This window comes from Clytia hemisphaerica, unplaced genomic scaffold (assembly GCF_902728285.1).
Source record: "Clytia hemisphaerica strain Z4C2 unplaced genomic scaffold, Clytia hemisphaerica genome assembly, whole genome shotgun sequence".
Taxonomy (NCBI): Eukaryota; Metazoa; Cnidaria; class Hydrozoa; order Leptothecata; family Clytiidae; genus Clytia; species Clytia hemisphaerica.
In genome coordinates this window covers 1,052,613-1,067,982 of record NW_027103699.1, presented here as the reverse complement: position 1 = coordinate 1,067,982, position 15,370 = coordinate 1,052,613, and the positions used below count along the sequence as shown (strand labels likewise).

Here is a 15,370-nt window from a genome sequence, read left to right as displayed (position 1 = left end):
TATGATTTGCACATTATCACCCGGTAGTTTTTATTGATGCAAGTTCAGCCTCGTGCAAATCCTAGCTTCGATCTGATCTAATTCTGGCTTGTTGGAATCTTCCTTGAGTAACTGTTTGCTATTTCATTCTTTCTTCTTTACGAATATACAGGTAAATAACCTAAGAGAGAAAAATATATGAGATTTATGTATTATCTCCATAATAATTCAACTCAGAGAGAAATGGTTTTATGGTTTTTTATATGGAAAATGATGTAGAAGTATCGCAGCATTGTTGTACCTTTTTACCGATACTCCTACATATATTTTGTGGATTACCGCACACAAAACTTTCGTATATTTTTAACTGAATATCATCGATTCGATCGTTCAAAAACAAGGATTTTTTCATATTTTTATCTCCATAATATTACATTCATGAATACCCAACGCTACGTATAGAAACACAGACGTCTTACAAAAGCATATTAGACACACATCAAAAAACAAAGAAACGCAACGATGAAGAAAGTATTCGGAAAAAAATCTAAAAAGCGCTCCTCCAAGGATGATGCTAAGAAAAGTTCGAATTCTGAAGAACCTAAAACACCAACTTTTAAATATAAAATCCGAAAATCATCCCGAAAACGTTCCGATCGGGCTCAAGCGGCTTCGTTATCAGATTCCGAAGAGTTTGGTCATAACCCGAACGTACGCGCTCACTCGTTTGATCAAATCCGATCAGCTCAGTTACAGAGGCGTGGTAATTTGAATCTTAACAACGGCGGTGAAGCGCAGTCATCAAATAGTTTAGATCGTAAGAGTTTATATAGTGTTGGTGGTACCTCATCCAATAACTCTATACAGAGATCACGGAGTGTTAACACGGCTGATTATTTCACCATTTTCACCAATACGAATAACACCAAAGCTTCCTACAGTGGTGGAAATTTAGCTCAACCTAATTCCTGGACCATGTCATTGGAACGGCCGAAAACGACTCGCCAGCGCCAGAGATACGATTCAGCTCCTGAGGATGAACTTTTAAAGGCAGACAATTTAGACGGGCATCGATTCACGAGATCACGCTCACGGGGCACAAGTCCCGCACGTTCACGCGAATCTTTAAACAAGGATCAGAGTGCGAGACGTAATTACGGTTACATCGCAGCTTTTCAAGAATCTCTTGGCACTGGTCAAAATGAAGTATTCTCTACCAGAGATCCGAATATATCAAGGAATTTAAATACTTCCAGGGATTCCAACATCTCCAGAGATTCAAGTGGTCAAAGACGTGCTAATCATAGCTACATTGCAGCTTTCCAGGAATCTCTTGGTACTGGTAGTAGAGATTCGGTTGGTCAAAATGAATCATTCTTTACCAGAGATCTGAATACATCAAGGAATTTAAATACTTCCAGGGATTCAAACATTTCCAGAGATTCGAGTGGTGAAAGGCGTGCTAATCATAGTTACATTGCAGCTTTCAAGGTATAATTTTCGTCTTTTTGATCGCGGGTATTGGTATAATGTTTGGATTTTACTTTCATTCGATATCCAATATCATTTCTGTACATGCTTCAAATACTTTGAAATACTTTAAATAGTAAGGTTTTGATGATATTAATCGCAAAGAATCTGCCTTTTTCGGACTTAAAAGATACGATTTTAGATATAAGTTTTCATTACTTTTTTACTGCTGTAAAGTTTTTACATACTTTGATCTGTATTTTTTGAGATTTGAGAATGGATAATTTTGAGGGATGGATGGTCAGTTTAGAATATGAATGTCCAAAACTTTTTGACGTCACATCTCCACAAGACGTACGTATCATACGCATGCGCGCTTTTGCAATGCTAATCTAGTAATAACGTGGTCTGGAAACACGGGGGGGGATACAAATTGGCAAGAATATGTATTATATTTGAGAAATAGAGAATGTAGAATAGAAAATAGATTACAAAGTGTTAAAAACAGATAGGTAAAAATAAATCAAAGCATCCAGACTTCCAAAGAAGCTAGGCTACTCCTAGAGTAAAGCTTTTAAAGGCCTAAAGCCCGGAGCTGTCAATTTTGTAGACTAGAACAGATCCTTTATCGGTTTAAGTAAGATACTAACGAATGAAAACGTGACTTTCAGGTCCAACGTGAGATTCAGCACGTTGCAGGAATTAGTTGTGGAACTAACCACTGTCTTTTGCAAGGCTGTTCGTTCTCCTTCCACTTTGCAGTGTAAAAAACACTTCCATCCACTTAGTGGTATAAACCGCAATTAGTACTGTTTTCAGTATTATTGGTCTTAACTCTTGTAATTCATAATTTTGGTCCGGGTCAGATTTTTATGTGTTACTTTAAAACTATTCCTAAGAAGTATGTATGCCTTTTTGACATTCTTACGTCAATATTCTAGTTTAAAGAAGGTCCATTTAAGTTTATCAACATTTTCTAGCGTATTTTAATTGAGTTTTTTTTTTAAATTCCGATTCAAGCTAATCCCTTGAACAATTTTCTCAAGGGTAAGTACTTGCGGCCATACAAGTTACATTTTCTCACACAATGGCGAATCTATTTCTAACCTGAGTAATGGTCTCTCAAAAGTTTTTTCCTTGCTTTATTTATGTACAACCTTAGCTGAAGCTTTCCTTAAGCGTTAAACCACAGAAGTATTAAGATCGACCTCCTAGGAGATACTTATGACCGCTTTAATGTGAGAAAGACTTAAATCTCGCCCGGTTAAACACGTGGTAAACGTGCTGTCTTTTAGGCGATTCTCATCTTTTCTAAGTGCAGCTCTACGCTTGATTATTTGAACCACTTAGTCTAACCATTGACTCTAACCGTTGAGCCATGTCGATGATTGCCCCTTTTTAAATGACCCGTATTAAATAGATCATAGATTTTCTTCTACCATGATTAACATCGACCATCTTTATTAAATCTCATTAATTAAGGGGATATACTAATTAATTAGGTTGCGAAAGAACTCCTTCCGTTTATAGCTTTCTAAAGTTTAATAAGTAGCTAGGGTATCAGTGAGTGCCATTGATTAGATTTGTAGAATGCATAACTCAGGTCACTCCTAACATCAGTAGGTTCAAAACAACTCACTGATCACTATGTGAAGTTATTAGGATAACGGCTAAAGAGGTTCTTGTTTACCTTAACAGAGCTACATTCTATCACCTATGACACTACTGGTATTTTGTTAGGCGCACAAATTGACGAAAACTTTTTCCATATACTTTGGGCAAAAAATACAAAGACTATATTTTATTCCCTTTTGTCAATCTCCATCAAACACTAGAAATGTCTATGCAAAGAATAATACAACCTTTGATCTGAAAAAGGAAAATCCGACTCCCTTCCGCTACCAGAGCACACCTAGGGAGAAATCTAGATCTGCGTTCCAAATGTCATTTGTCACTATCAGTTATGTCTCTGAATTATCGTCTGAATTTGATACTGGCTCTTTCCCACGATGTCACAAAACGAGTGACTATTTATTATTATATGTAAATGAATTGAAATGAATTAGATAGTCAACCAAAATCCAAACCATAATCGCCTTATAATTCCAAACAGTATTACATATGATTAGTTAATTCTTTTGATGTGTGTGTTTTTCGGAGCTAAATATTGAAAGAATTAAAAATGTGACCAGAGACATCCTTTACATCCTGCTTCCAAACTGTGTTAAAACGCTAGATTAATCTTTGTGGCTTCAGTAAGAGTGGGAGTTAAGTAAATGGTTCTCACACCAATCGCGGTCGGAATGATCCAACTTTCATATGTTCTAGATTAACCCTTTACAATGTTTCTGAGTCTCTGACAAAAGCGATTTAAGGATCTTTTTCCCATGCTTTTCTGAATCACTGTCAACAACCTTTACAAATCTTGTACTATTATCAGAACGTTACAATTGATGTAGTGCGTATACATTGAACCTGCAACCGCGCCTGCGAATACAGAAATTACACAAACGTCAATTTCCCTCCCAATCAGCGGAAACACATATTTTCTATTGCTATTTGAAGAGATAACACTAGAATACTTAAGATGGCCAATATTCTTGGACTTCATGCATCCCTGTTTCAACGTTCATCTGCCGTTAATGGACGTTTGATGAACGTTTTACTTAACGTCTTGTATCAGAGGATGATAACGATGTTGTTGATCGATCAATTCTTGACTTCTGAAACCTTGGCCTAGTCTGATTTTCTGATGCGTTCATGTAAATAGAATGTTTCTGTAATAAAGAAGTCTCAAAGCAACAATTGTCTTAACTTGCTTCTCTGAACTTTATAAACCCTTTTTTCCATTCAGGGTTCGCGCAAAGTGTTGATTTCAAACGCAGACCGCGTTAACCGGACGCTTGATTTCGGACATGACCAGATGGACGACGAGAGCTTCGTATCGTCATCAACTGAACTAACGAGTGAAGACAGAGTAGGAATCCAGGCTAAACTACTCTCGTTGGAGCTTCGTTGGGCTAAGTTGCAATGGGAATGCGAAGGCAGGAACATGAGACTTCAAACAATACACGATTTGTTGACGGATTATGAACGTGCCATTGCTCCTTTCATGGTAAGTTTCATTTCTTGAGTTTCTTGAGTATCTCCAAGTCTAAATTGGCACACAATGCTGTTTCATAGTCCATTTAACATTCATCTTGTGTTCATAACGTCCGCGTTTTTTAACGTGACGTGGACATTATGGGCGTTACATGAACGTCTTGACAACGTTGTTTGGCGTTGTTGTATTTCATAATTTGGATGTACAGAGATTCCATATTCCTAGGACGGAGACAATTGAGAACCGTTGATTTAATGAAAATGATTCTCCACATCATCCGTTGGCGTAAAATTCTATTTTGATGCAGGCACAAATTTTACATAGCTTTTTCATTGCGGTCTACTTAAAGTTACACGCCTTTTTTATAACAATAACTTCTATAAGAATATCAGGGTGAGATTTCGGAGTTAGAACCTATTGTATTAGAGGCCTATTGTATAGAAGAATAGAAATAATGCTCTCCCTCAGCCAAAGTGCACTATTCTTATTAAAAAAGCATGTAGTCTAACGAAGTCTATAACCTTCATGCTCTACTTTTGAATACCTTATCGACCCTTTTTACGCCGGCCCTAATTTAACGCTGGCCCTTATTACGCCAAGCCTGATTTTGGGCATACGCCAATTAGGGCCGTAAATAACGACAACATTTTTTAGAATGGCTATTTATGCTTCAATTTACATTAAAATATCATTTTTCAGTAGTAAACTGTTGAAAATTCCAATGAAAATCACTGATTTTTGCGAAGTTTTAGATATGGAGTAAAACATTGGATAATTTTTTATCTTCGAATAATATACCCAAATCCTTTAAATAGAGAAAAATGGTCAAAAATTAACGCCTCTTTTAAGTAAAATTTGCAAAATTTTGGCCCTTTTTACACCGACCCTTTTAACACCGGCCCTTATTACGCCAAGAGTCTAAAAATAACGCCAATAAGGGCCGGCGTAAAAAGGGCCGATAAGGTACTCTGATTGGCCCGTGAATCTCCCTTTTGAGCTATGCAAGTCTTGAGTCTGGGCCTCAATGTTTATGAGATTTACGCGATTTACGTGTATATTTTGAGAAATGAAAAGCCATAAAATCAACAAACTGGTGTTAATTTGAACTAGGGGAATGAACATAGGGAAAAGAGGCTTCTTTCAATGGCTTATTTATTAAGCACTAAAAGCCTTTTTAGTACAAATGTTTAGAAGAAAAATATTAGTAAAGAAAGTTTCGCAAATAAGTTTTCTTTTTTTCGCTTTTCTGCGAAATTAAAATAAGGTCACGTAATAGAACCTCGTTGTTTTGTTTGACCCAGCTTTGACCTAGTGGAAAAGATTTTTTTCGATTTTAACTGTTCAAGACCCCTTTGGGTCATTCTCTGTTGTAAGTTTATGATGGTAAATTTGATTTACCGGGGTTTGATAAAATGAAATTAGGTCTTTTGCCAGAAATTGTGCGTGAATTCGAGGATGTCGACCCCCCGTGATTTTGCATAACTAAGATGGGTGGGTTAGTTTTAGTATTTGAAAATTATGTTACGTAAATTTTGATAATTGTTTCTTTCAATCCCTTCAGAACGCAAATAGAACGCATACATTTCGTCCAAAATTAGCGATTGATATAATCTAATTTACTTATTGTCACTACGGGAGACAAAGTGCGTGAAAATTTGTGTTTTGTTATTTTTGTTTCAATGTTGTTCAGGAAATCACAGATCAGCCTCAAATTTAACATCGGATCAAGTTTTAATCCTCTACAATCTTGCCATCACGCGCATAGAAACAGGAGAGATAAAAGAAAAAATTACCAAGCAGTCTACCTCTATTTAGATTTTCCAAGCCACTCCTATTTAGAGGAATCCACTTTAGAATATAGTTCCAATATTTTTTTATCATTTTGTGGTCGCCGCTAAAGTAAAATATGTTTTTAAACGTAAAAGCCGTAAAAGAAGGAATACTTTTATCAAATCTAAAAAACCGAAGAGATATAAAAAAAGAGAAAAATCTGTATGAAAATTATTTTTCATCTTCAAAAGTCTATAGGAGGAGTGCAAGGGGTCAAAATTTGAACCCCTGAACTCCATGAATTTCAATAACACAATCTTTGCTTTTTTATAAACTGGACAATTTATCTAACAAACAAACAGAAGGTATAAAGGCGATTCCCCTGTGGTTTACTTAATATAATTTATGCATAAAACAAAAGGATTCTTGGACACTGATTGGTTAATTCCTTGCATAATTAACGAGTACACGGTGGTTACGTCGTTTAGAATAAATTAATTTATGAAAGCGTGAATAATAGATGTGTGGATAGATCGATTTTTTTTTGAATTTTCTGGCTTTTAATAACGCCCCTGTTGTTTTATAAATTATTGTATTGAGGCTACTGTGTTATGTAGTCTACAAGTTCAAAAACATATTGAAGCGCTAGTGAGAGAGAAGAGTTTCATGTGTTTTTGCTGATTGAAACTTTTTATATTCTTGTGAAGAAGAAATTGTTTCATAACACAATAACAAATAGAATTACATTGAGTTTTGGTGTATATAATACTGAATCGGGGATTGAACTGTAGTGGTATTTTGCTACACTAAAATTTTGGTATTGAAAGAGACATATACACACGTGTGTATGATAAAGTTGACCTGAGATTTTCGTGGATTCAATTTTCTTGAACCCTGACTATTTGGTTGTTTACATGTGGTTGTGATGCTAAATGAAGCATTAGTATGGAATCTTTTACGATCGTAGTTCCACCACTTAAACCAGTGATCACTTTCCAGGTATATTATTCTATAATCTGTTTCACTTTCGTTTTCGTATTGCTGTGATTACACACCCCTTTTTTGAGTATGATTTTTAGAGGTTTGGGGAGATTTGTTATTGATACCTAGGCCTTTTGTCGAGAGACACTTTTTCAACGCAATTTTAGTTAGGATTTTAGATTGTATTACATTTTAGAGTTTTTGATAAAATTTTCTTTCCCTGCATGATAAAGCATGCACTTTTTTGATGAAATTTCATCTTTATCAACAGTTTCTCTCCTTCACTAAACGTTAAGTAAGAAATTCTTTAAAGTGTAATTTTAAAAGAGGGTCTATAGTGTGCTATAAACTAAATTCTAATATCGTTTGAAAAGCTCTGATTATCAAATGTCGCTCACATTTTCAAGCAAATTTATTTCCCATCTAGCGTTTGCATTTATTGTTAGTCCAAACAAAACATGATCAATTACACTGTACACTATAAAGCGTTTTTAAGGGTTATTTCTCTAAATATCAGACATTGATATGTCTGAGAAGGTGATTTTTAATACATGACGAATAGTGACTTCTCAAAAGCTTCTTTCAATTCAAAGCTTTTTAAAAATGTCTAATCCTTTACTTTCAAAATCTAGGCAGGACTTTGAGAGAGCCTTGAAATTTGTTTCACTAACCCTATAATGCAAGGTAGTTTTGGTTTATAATTTGCTGTAATTTACCTTAAGTTGCGAAATTTCTGTCCAAAAATACGTTTCATCGTTGCTATATCAGCGCTCTTTTGTCTCGTTTTATTAATCTCTGTTGATAGGTAATTAATTCGTTCTAATTACAATTTAGATTGCTTATAATTAGGTTAAGTGTATTCATTCAATGCTCATGAGAAGTCGACCCATTTTATCTACAGTATTCTACATACAAAAATAAAACACACTATTTTATCATTCAAAACAACATGTTTTATGCCAAGAAAATCTAATAATTTTGTACTAATTAGACCAGGCCAATTGTAGCCCACCCCTCCTTTATTTCAATGCTTTGAACTCGCTCATAAATGAAAAGTTTTTTTTGGAGACCTTTTACATTTGCCTATGCAATATCCTCAAAAATTACAAATTCCGATAATCTTTTCTTCAATTTTCTTCAATATTTCTTTCTTGGTAATGACAAGATGACGAATTGAACTAATTTAGAAATTACCATAGTGAATTCTTTCTTTGCCACTCAGTCATTTCGATTTTCTGCAAACACCTTTCTTTAAATTTTCTCAAGTATTGTGTGTTTTTGAAAAAGCGTGGTCCTCTCTCATTTATCATTAGTCTTTTCATGGAATGTTTCGTATATTTTTATCCCGACTTAATAATGTTTTCATGCAGTAGTGTTATTGCAGAGGGCAGGGAAGGGCTAGGCGCATTTCCCATTTGTAAGATTTCAAGATTGCTAATTTTAAAATGTCTTGGCCGATGTACGCATGTACACGCTTTTTTTTTTATAAGAATACACTTTATAAGAATGTCCATGATGAAAATGACCAAAAAATTAAGAATATGCTAAGAATATCACCATCATGGAATTTTGCTATTCAAGCAAAGAATGTCATTTTTAGAGCATTCTAAATCATAAATTGCCAATTACCCCCAAGTAATAAGAATGCTGTAAGAATATTTTAGGATGATTTTCCCAAAAAAGTTAAGAATATCCATGATGAAATGGATTTACACCATTCTTATAAAAAAAAAAGCGTGTAATCTGCGAAATAATAATCTTGAGAGTGGCGGCTTTAAATTCCTGTGATCCTAAGATAGTATTCGAATCTATTGATTTCCTTTATGAATATGACCGTCTCCTTAAAACAAGGAAGTATTCCAATTGCATCAACCTTTAATAAAAAATGAATGGTTGCTTAAAACGTCTCTATGTCAAATTGTGTTGATACATTAAGCAAACTTTCTGTGGCAGTTGCTATTAGATTTCTCCGGTTTTAAACAAATAATTGTCAGGAATTTTTCTTATCTGCTTGTCTCTCCTTTCTAGCCGTTTCTCAAGAAATCCTTCTTTTTCGAAAAAAAAATGCTCTGATGTACCTTTTGAAAATCAAATCAATTGCAAGTAAAGAGTTTTAATATAACATGAGGTGCGGGTAGGAATGGAAAAATAACAGACCTGAACTTCATGAATTGAGGAACTATCAATGAAAACTTGGCAAATCGGGATTAATAGGTAATGATGAGAATCACACTTTCAAAGTATGTGCGAAAATCTTTTCCATCATAGAATATTTCTCAAAATTGAATTTTGATAGATTACAAACCTTGCAATGTAACTTAATATGTATGTTTAAATGTAAATGCTATTGTTTTAGTTTTAAGATTAAGGTTAGTCTATTTCGAGCATTTCCAAAAACAATGCTTATGAATTTGACCAAAATTGTCTTGACTGAATATGATCTTTATTAAAGATTGTACTATTCTGGCAAAGGTCCTTAAAGATCATTGCGATCATAAAGAACTCTGTGATTTTGGCATTGAATACAGCAAATTATTAGATTTGGGATATTTCAAAGTTTAAGAATTTCCAGAGTTTAAATCAAAATTAAGGTTTAGGCTAGTATCTGAACTAATTTCTGAAAGGTCACAGGACGTTATCTTTAACTCTTGCCCTGAAAGTCTATACACGACAAAAATATCACGTTTTTTTTATCCAGACCCTTATAAAACCTTTCTCATATTACAGTTTCAAAACACAAAGTAACGGTTGAAATGATTTACTTAATAACGATGACGAATCTATTTTGTTTGTTAAAAGGACTCTCCTGACAACAATGTCAGCTTATGAGAAAGAAATTGACTGAAATTCAAATCGTTCGTATCCAAGGGGTAACCACACCTCGTTAGAAGTTCTCTCTTCCTCTTAAGTGCTGAATCATTTATAAAGAAATCGCCGACCAAATACTTTTTCAACTTATTTGACAATATGTCAGCTACCTACATTACAAATAACCTGGTAAATTCGCGGTCGATACCCGTTTAATGAGCCCCATTTCTATAATATGTATTTAATGCCCCTCACCAATGTATTTTTGCGGCCCTTGTACACTGTTGATCTCTCTTCGTTTACGTTAATTAATTTTTTTCAACGCCCACTCACATACATGTTCGGCTGGAAATCGATTATTTGTTTTGAATGCTAATGAACTTTCCAGTATTTATAACTTTTAAGTAGCATTATAATTCTGTAAAAATGAACATTCCAGAAACATTGAACAAATTTACAGACACAGTGCTAATAATTAAAACATATTACTTTTCTTAGCCAGTTCCATATTTTTAGCGCGATAGAGTACCCTGTCTAGCCCTGTTCCTCCTCATCCCAGATTATCCTAACTTTTTCCTAGCTGGCACACACTAGCACACAACGTTGTTTTAACGTTTATTATAGGCTTATTGTGGACGTTAGATGGACGACGTCGGAAGTTATCTCGATGTTTATAGACACATTGTCCATCTATGATACTTCCTTTTCTACCAATTGGTGCCATTTACATACTAGACTTTAGTTTTAACGTGTTTTTCTAAATGTTTTTTTTCCAGGTTTGGCTTCAAAAAGCAGAATTACAGGCAGAGAATTTCAACGTGAATGGAATCGACCTCGAAAGTGTCCAAGATATCTACAGAAGACACCAGGTAAGGCTCGAGATCTCTCCTAGTGGATCAGGTTGTCTAACACATCTTAAGTACCCAGTTCTCCGGAAAAGAAAAGATTTTGTGTGTAGGGAAATGGAAGAAACCATAGCAAAATAACCAATAAATTAATTAATATATAACGGATATACTCATTACCCAACTGGCACATAACGTTGTTTCAACGTCTATCTAACGTTCACAACGTCCATATAACGTTAAATGAACGTTGAAACAACGTTGTGTGCCAGCTGTGTACTGCTGAATTTTGCAATTTTTGTAGACGTTGACCAAGCACATTACAGTAATTTGATTTTACGTATCTGATTTGTTCCTATGGCAGTTTATTTGTGCAGTCGCTAGGAGGGTTTTCATAATCTCCTCTTAGGGAGAGTGAATAAGAATAAAAGAAAAACTAGAAACAGCGATAATCATTATCTGTTATTCCACAATTAGAGGATTATGCATTGTCTATTACGATTCTATAACTTAGCATCGACATTATAATACTTTGCTCTTATTATTAAATTTCAAACTTTTCTGTTAATGCATGTCTAGCCATGTGCTTTGCCCGTTTTGTTGTCCTTAGATTTCAACATGTTTACTTAATTCTCGTTATTTAGAAAACTCACTCCTTAAGCTATCATAGCAACGCGTTGAAATGTGGGCATCTCAAATAACTGTTTGTTTGACGTATATACCCTCTTAAAAATCAAAATAAACTGTTCTCGAATTTTTCTGTTGGGTTTTTTTTCCTTCAATAGTACCCTTTTATTGAAGGAAAGAAATATAAACAAAATGACCTTATTAAAACCTCTTGACCGATTTGGCAATTTGACAATACTTCGGTTGACAATTATACCACTTGAAAAAACGCAAATTTTTCTTTGCTGCTTCCCGCTTTTTTGTTACATCATTATAAAATATTATGCAATAGTAACATTTGAATTAAATATTAAATATTAATTTATATATCAGATGAAACTTCCTAATCTTAGAGTTCCCTCCTCCTAATTTTTTGCAAAGTAGCTCATTACGCTTACTACTCAAGCCTTTAACGCCAACCGGTGACCCTAACGTATGTAATTATAACCGTTGAACAAAATTCGAGCCGAGGTAATTTTCGAAAACCCTGTCTTTCGCGTTGATAAATTGTCGCACTCATTTTTCCCGAGTTAAATACTTGAAGTGTAATAATATAGCACTTTTATTGCGATTTGCAACATCTCTGTTGCTAAGTCAATCTTAAACACCTATAGTTTTGAACTCCAACCGACTGCCCCACTGCATTGTGGCATCAATCCACTATTGTACTATTCTGACTGTAAAAACACCTATAGTGTACTTAATTGACCCTTTGAATATTTTGATTGTTTTCTTTTACAGACTTTCGTGAAAGAGGTGCGCAAGAAGGAGGGCGATCTCACCAAAGTCAACAATCATGGGGAAGCCTTCTTAGCTGAAGCAAAGGTAAATGTCATTCAATATTGTATCAACGTTATTAGTTGAAATACTCTGGATATAAATTTTGTCAGCCTTAAGCCTCGCAAATTTATACAGTTTAAGCTCTACTGTTTGAAACGCTCCATTATTCGATCAACGAGAAATTCTTATTCGATGGAAATCCAATCCCCCTTGAAAATCGAATTAGAGAGCGTCAACTTTAGTCATAAATTGTCTTTACGACTTTAAATTCACCTTCAACGTTTTCCGTTTTTATCTCCAGGCATTCCAAAAAGAATTGGAAACGTACTTAGCAAGCATTCCTGACCCTTTATCAAGTCAAGCAAGTGCAAGCAGCCAGACATGGGTACTGGAACAAAAATTACACGAAATCAATGAAAGGTACAGGAAGCTGATACGTACGTTATCCTTCAAAGAAACACTTATCAATGAATCCATTGCCAAACACCAAGAATACCTGCACAAAGTTCAATCTTTCTTGCCATGGTTGGCGGACGCTGAACGCCACCTTGCACGCGAGATTCATGAGCAAGTTCCATCAGACGCCAAGAGGCTACAGAAGAAGATAGACAATGTTAAAGTAAGTTTTGAATGAAACAAATCATCTACAGATAAATCATTTTTGATTCACATCTTTAGTATTTATGTCCAAGTAGTTGTAATAAGGTCTGTACAGGTCTAAAATTTATGGCTTGATTCCTTTTATTGATGTTGCTTACTGCTTATTAAGGTCAAATATTTCGAGCGAACTAACATAATGGAAGGACTTCAGATGACTTAACGTCATTCTTTTGCTCTATTGCCATGCTCGGTAAATGAAAAATCATTATCATAGATTCTTTGTCACATTTGTCTTCCTTTCTTTTACTTTGTAGCGGTTTCACAGTGGTGTTCAGGCCCATCACAATGAACTGGTCAACATTCAAATCGCTTCTGATGTCCTCACTGGTCTTGAGAAACGCACTTCTCAACTCTCAAGTGCCGAAGGGAAACCACAGGCCAATGTTTCCCATGGTATGTGAAGAAAACATTAACAAGATCCTTCGCCTATTCTTCTTCTAAAAATCATTTAAAGTATTTCAAACTAATAATTTCCTGCTATTGGGTACTCTTCGTTTTAAACCTTATTCAGGTTACACCATGCGAGAGGATTGTATTAGAGTTTACCGGGTTGGTATGTCTCACACGCTAATGCAATGACTTCGGACGATCTGACGTCGTATATTTTGATTTATCTTTTAGCTAATAGTTTCATTGATTTTGATTTTGATTTCGAATCCATAATTGCGAGGTTAACGTCCCTGTACTTTGTTCTGATATCATGTTATTTTTCAATATTTTTTCTCTCAGGTACTTGGTTGAGAACCACCATCTCAGTCATGAAACGTTACGAAGAACTATGCATCAACGTCGTGAATTTTGAAAGCAGGCTCCAGTCTTTACATATGACTGTTCAAAACTTCAAAGACGGATTGGATTTGACGTATAAGTGGGCTGATGCCACTCAACAGTCAATGCAAAAAATGACTGTCGTCTCTTATGAAATTGAAATTTTAATTAGACAAGTTAGAGAAATTAAGGTACGTTGTCTTTTCTATTCTCGATTCTGAGTGCTGATTACTTTTGCCTTTTTTAGTGCATCTTCTAAGCCAATCAATTGTTTTAGCTAATTCAAACTTCACCATTCGGAACCCGAAAGATCATTCTATCTCAATCTTTCACTATATAATTATGATTATTCTTATAATTTTTCAGATCATTTTACTAGAACTTGAAGGAAGAAATTCAAGTTTAGATTCATTATCAAAAATCTACGAACAACGTAAAAAGGACAGTTCGGTTGTCAAGCAAATTGAGCGCTTAAAGAAAATCCAAGTCATTTTCACCGATCTCCACAGCCGAACTGATCAAAGAAAAATCGAATGCACAATCTCATTCAAAAGATATTTGAGCAATTTCGAAGAATGGGCTGATAGGACATTGCAAGTCCTCCAGTCTGGAGAGCTGGTTACTACTGATATTCTACAATTCGAAGATAACCTGCAGGTACCATGCTTTCTCTTTATCGAGATTTGTTTACTCTTTTCTTAGCATATCACATCATAATTATCTGGATGAAACTCTACTGCATTTGTGCTAGCGACTTTTCAAATTGCCTTTTTTCAACGATTCTCTATCAAACACGTACCACGCAAATTGAAGTTTTCTTTTTTCGAATTTCAACTTTTCCATTTTATTTTGATATGCAAGGAAATTAGGGGCAAACTGATTTAATTACATTTTTCATTAAGGTACATACACACTCTAATAACATTAAGTTGAATCTCATTTTACAGAAAATCTCCGATGATGTTGAAAAGAACCGCCCATCGTTCCAATACATCAACCAATGTGGACATGAGCTCATCTCTATGGATCGAAGCCGTCAAACTTCCGAACATCTACCACTATTGGATCGCATTAACAAGAAATGGCAAGCCATCACATTACAATTGATCAACCACACAAGGAAATTTGATGAAGTTGTCAAATGCTCTGAGAAATATCACAGTCTTTTGCAACCGCTTTTACAATGGTTTGATCGTATGGAAGGACGTGTCACCACACTGGCACCTGTTGCCATACAATCTCAAGTTTTGATCGAACAGCTTGGAGAACAAAAGGTATTTTTTCAATCTTTTATTTCCCTCCTTTCTTTTCCAATGATATTTGTGCACACATTTGAAGGGTTACTTTTTAAGCAGGTTTATTTAAATATCTCATTAAAAGGGATAGTGATAGACTGAGTAAACTTCGGACTACACTTTGCATTTTCATTTTGATAGTTTTTGATGACGTTACAAGTCCAGTTAAGCGCTTTATCACTTAAGTGGGTGGTCTCCAGTCTAGGATATGGATGGTTTCGAAATTTATAATTGAAATAAACCTA

General features: G+C 34.9%; 1 protein-coding gene across 1 annotated transcript in view; it reads left to right on the top strand.

Moving 5' to 3' along the window:
- Nucleotides 1–15,370, top strand: part of LOC136803963 (plectin-like) — a 61,902-nt gene that overhangs the window by 34,966 nt on the left and 11,566 nt on the right. Inside the window, exons 37-44 of the mRNA XM_067060693.1 lie at nt 4,304–4,564; nt 10,888–10,980; nt 12,364–12,447; nt 12,704–13,021; nt 13,317–13,455; nt 13,792–14,021; nt 14,197–14,487; nt 14,778–15,104. Coding sequence (XP_066916794.1) covers nt 4,304–4,564; nt 10,888–10,980; nt 12,364–12,447; nt 12,704–13,021; nt 13,317–13,455; nt 13,792–14,021; nt 14,197–14,487; nt 14,778–15,104 — 1,743 coding nt within the window. The remainder of the gene's footprint in view (nt 1–4,303; nt 4,565–10,887; nt 10,981–12,363; nt 12,448–12,703; nt 13,022–13,316; nt 13,456–13,791; nt 14,022–14,196; nt 14,488–14,777; nt 15,105–15,370) is intronic.